Source organism: Gekko japonicus, unplaced genomic scaffold (genome assembly GCF_001447785.1).
Source record: "Gekko japonicus isolate JY-2015 unplaced genomic scaffold, Gekko_japonicus_V1.1 scaffold1491, whole genome shotgun sequence".
Classification (NCBI taxonomy): domain Eukaryota; kingdom Metazoa; phylum Chordata; class Lepidosauria; order Squamata; family Gekkonidae; genus Gekko; species Gekko japonicus.
Genome location: NW_015159755.1, coordinates 238,757 through 241,960, shown reverse-complemented (window position 1 = coordinate 241,960; position 3,204 = coordinate 238,757). Strand labels below are relative to the sequence as shown.

The following is a 3,204-nucleotide window of genomic DNA, read 5'->3' as shown; positions in this document are numbered from 1 at the left end:
GGAGATTGGATTTATATCCCGCCCTTCACTTGGAGTCTCAGAGCGGCTTACAAACTCCTCTCCCTTCCCCTCCCCACAACAGACACCCTGTGAGGTGGGTGGGGCTGAGAGAGCTCTGACACAAACTGCTCTTTTTCAAGGACAGCTGTGCCAGAGCTTGTGACTGACGCAAGGTCACATCAGCAGGTGCAAGTGGAGGAGTGGGGAATCAAACCCGGTTCTCCCAGATTAGAGTCCGCACACTTAACCACTACACCAAACTGGGGGAGAAGGCAGAATCCCCTTTTCCAGAAGCACCACAGTCACAATCTAAATTGGGTATGACACACACACAAGAGCTGAGGAGAACCTATAAGTCACACGTGACCGTTAACACTGACAACTGAGTGGAGACTCCAGATTCAGCCCATGTACATAATGAGTTAAGAGACCTTGGTCAGGCCAGGAAAACAGTCCTGCGGGTAAGGCTGAAGTCTCTCCTCTCCAGTGGCTCTGATCCAAATCAGGCTGCAACATGGCACTTCCAGTACATGGGAACATCATTGAAGCCAAACACAATGTATCGTGTCGTTTGGTCCAAAGGCTCACTCTACACGAAGTCATCTAGCTCCACCCTCCCAAGCAGCAGTGCTCCTTTGGTCATTCACCCAGCCTTAAAACAGGTACCTCTCTCACCTGGAACCTCCATCCCCTCTGGGAATAGCCGCTGCTGAACACAGGAGCTGATGTCTGCAAATATATCATCTTCCTCTCTGTCTGCATCGAACTGGGGAGGGGAAGCAGGAGAGAAGAGGCTGTTATCTCTCTTAATCTCGGGCAATTGGAAAAGGAGAATGGACCTGCAGGATTTATTTTAAAAGCCCTCTGTTAAGTATGCAACTCAGCAACGAAGTAAGCAACAAGTGATCTCAGCTTTATTGAGAACGAGAACTTCCAAAAGATCACACAGCATCAGACGACACAACAACAGCAACAGTGAAGCACAGTTCCTTTTAAACTCTCCCGGGCTGGGGTAGCCACGCCCTGTCATAGTTAACATCCAATCATTATTCAGAGATAACATCCAATCAACACAGTTCCCTCTAGCACAGTTCTCTTACATTTGATTACCACAATGCTTCAGCCAATGGTATTGTTGCAGATTAGAATCCTGGCTGAGGTTTCGAGCTTAACATGTATTTATATACTGAGGTCCCTGCCACACGGCAGGAAAAAAACTGGGCAAAGTGCGGCTTTTACAAACCGCACCAAAATAGAGACGCCGCAGCGGGATCCCACGAATCCCTTGAGCCGCGGCGCCGTTGCTCCCCGGCACAATCAGATGCCGGGGAGGAAGCGACAGTCGGGAGGGGGAGGCTGCCGAACTGCGCATGTCTGAGCATGCGCAGTTCGGCCAGGAGCCGGGGATGCGCCGGCGGAAGGATGCGCCGGCGATCCCACGACCGGCATTGATGCGCCCTTTCCCGACGAACCACCTAGGTAGGTGGTTTCTTTTTGATGCGGGGTTTTGGGTGGAAGGGCCGGATCGGGAACGGGCGCACCACGCTTCCCAGGTGTTGCTGTGGGATCGCGCCCGTTTGCTGCGCCCCCGATACGTCCCTCTCCCGGCCCAAAACCTCTCGTGTGACCGGGGCCGAAGACACAACAGCCTCCATCCCACGAGACACACCCTGCAAGATCAAACCAAAGGTCTGAGTATTCTAGAGTTCTGTCTCCAACAGCAGAAGTTTGGGAGTTCTGTGATTAGGGCTCCCAGACTGGGTTTGTAAAAAAGTAGTTATCAAGATCATAGAGACCCAATTCTGATGGGAGAGTGATACAAGGCCGTTCCTCCAGCTGAATTTTCCCAGCGTACAACAGCACCAGAGATAGGGTTCCCAAGTCGAAAATACTCACTGACGGGGAAGCCTTGGCGGGTTCCGGAAGTTGTCCCCGGATGTGCGCGTGCGCCGCCAGCACGTCACACAAAGTGACGTGCAATGTCGACCACATTGAGGGCGTGGCCACGATCGTGGGAGGGAAAACCATAGAGTTTTCCCTCCCCGATCCGGGCCACACCCCCAACGTGGTCGACGTGCAAGTCACTTCCTGTGACGCTGCGCTTCGGGGGGCAGAGTTCCCCCCGGGGCCCGATTCCGCCACGGCAGAAATTGGGCCTCCAAAGCAGGGGTTTACCCGCCCCCTGTCCCCACTTGGCAGCCCTAACCAGAGAGCTGGTATTTGCCCCACAGGGGAAATTCATAGATATGTTTCCTTCTTGGGGCAAAGAGTGACTCCCTGTGGCTGTTTCAAGTCAAGAAAACGGCACAGAGCAGAAGGCTTTACCATTCTGTCCACCCCAATTCTTTTTTTAAAAAAACAATTTTATTAGGATATATTAATAGGTCAAACATACATCACATTACTAAGTATCATATATCCTTTCCTCCTATTTCCCCACCCCTTCTGACTTCCCACAGTGCTCCAACCTCCAGCCCATAACTTATATTCCCCTCTCTTCTTCCTTACTCGTTAGTCAAATTCTATAGGTAACATATCCTTTAACTAATATTCTTATACATTTGCACTTCTTCTAAAGTCAATCTCTTTTCAATAATTTTCAAAGCAAAGTAAATTGTTCTTTACATCCCAATATTTCTCCAAATATTCCTTAAAGTCTTTCCAATCTGCAAAGAATTCTTCTGCTTCCAGATTTTTAAGCTTTCTTGTCATTTTGTCCATTTCAGCCCATAAAAAGTAATTTTTTTTGTCCACTCCCCGATTTCGGGAGTTCTGTCCTGTTTCCAGCATCGAGCATATGTCATTCTAGCGGTTGTAATCATATACCACATCAAAGTCCGTTTCGCAATGTCCACCCCAATTCTGATGAGAACTGGGCCACCCATGCACTTGATATCTGCATTTTTTTAAACAAGCTGGGAGCTCCAGTCAATGGAACTCAGATGTCTCTGGGAAACTCACAAGCAGGGCCTGAAAGTAGTAGCCATCATAAGAACATAAGAACATAAGAACATAAGAGATGCCAGTGTTGGATCAGGCCAAAGGCCCATCCAGTCCAACACTCTGTATCACACAGTGGCCAAAAATACCAGGGGCCATCAGGAGGTCCACCAGTGGGGCCAGGACATTAGAAGCCCTCCCACTGTTGACCCCCCAAAGCACCAAGATGACAGAGCATCACTTGCCCCAGAGTCCCTATCTATA

At 49.8% G+C, this 3,204-nt stretch overlaps 1 protein-coding gene across 1 annotated transcript in view; it reads right to left on the bottom strand.

Annotated features, from left to right (window-relative positions):
• LOC107105736 (adenylate kinase isoenzyme 5-like) overlaps nt 1-3,204 on the bottom strand; it is a 76,073-nt gene that overhangs the window by 53,143 nt on the left and 19,726 nt on the right. Inside the window, exon 6 of the mRNA XM_015405742.1 lies at nt 676-766. Coding sequence (XP_015261228.1) covers nt 676-766 — 91 coding nt within the window. The remainder of the gene's footprint in view (nt 1-675; nt 767-3,204) is intronic.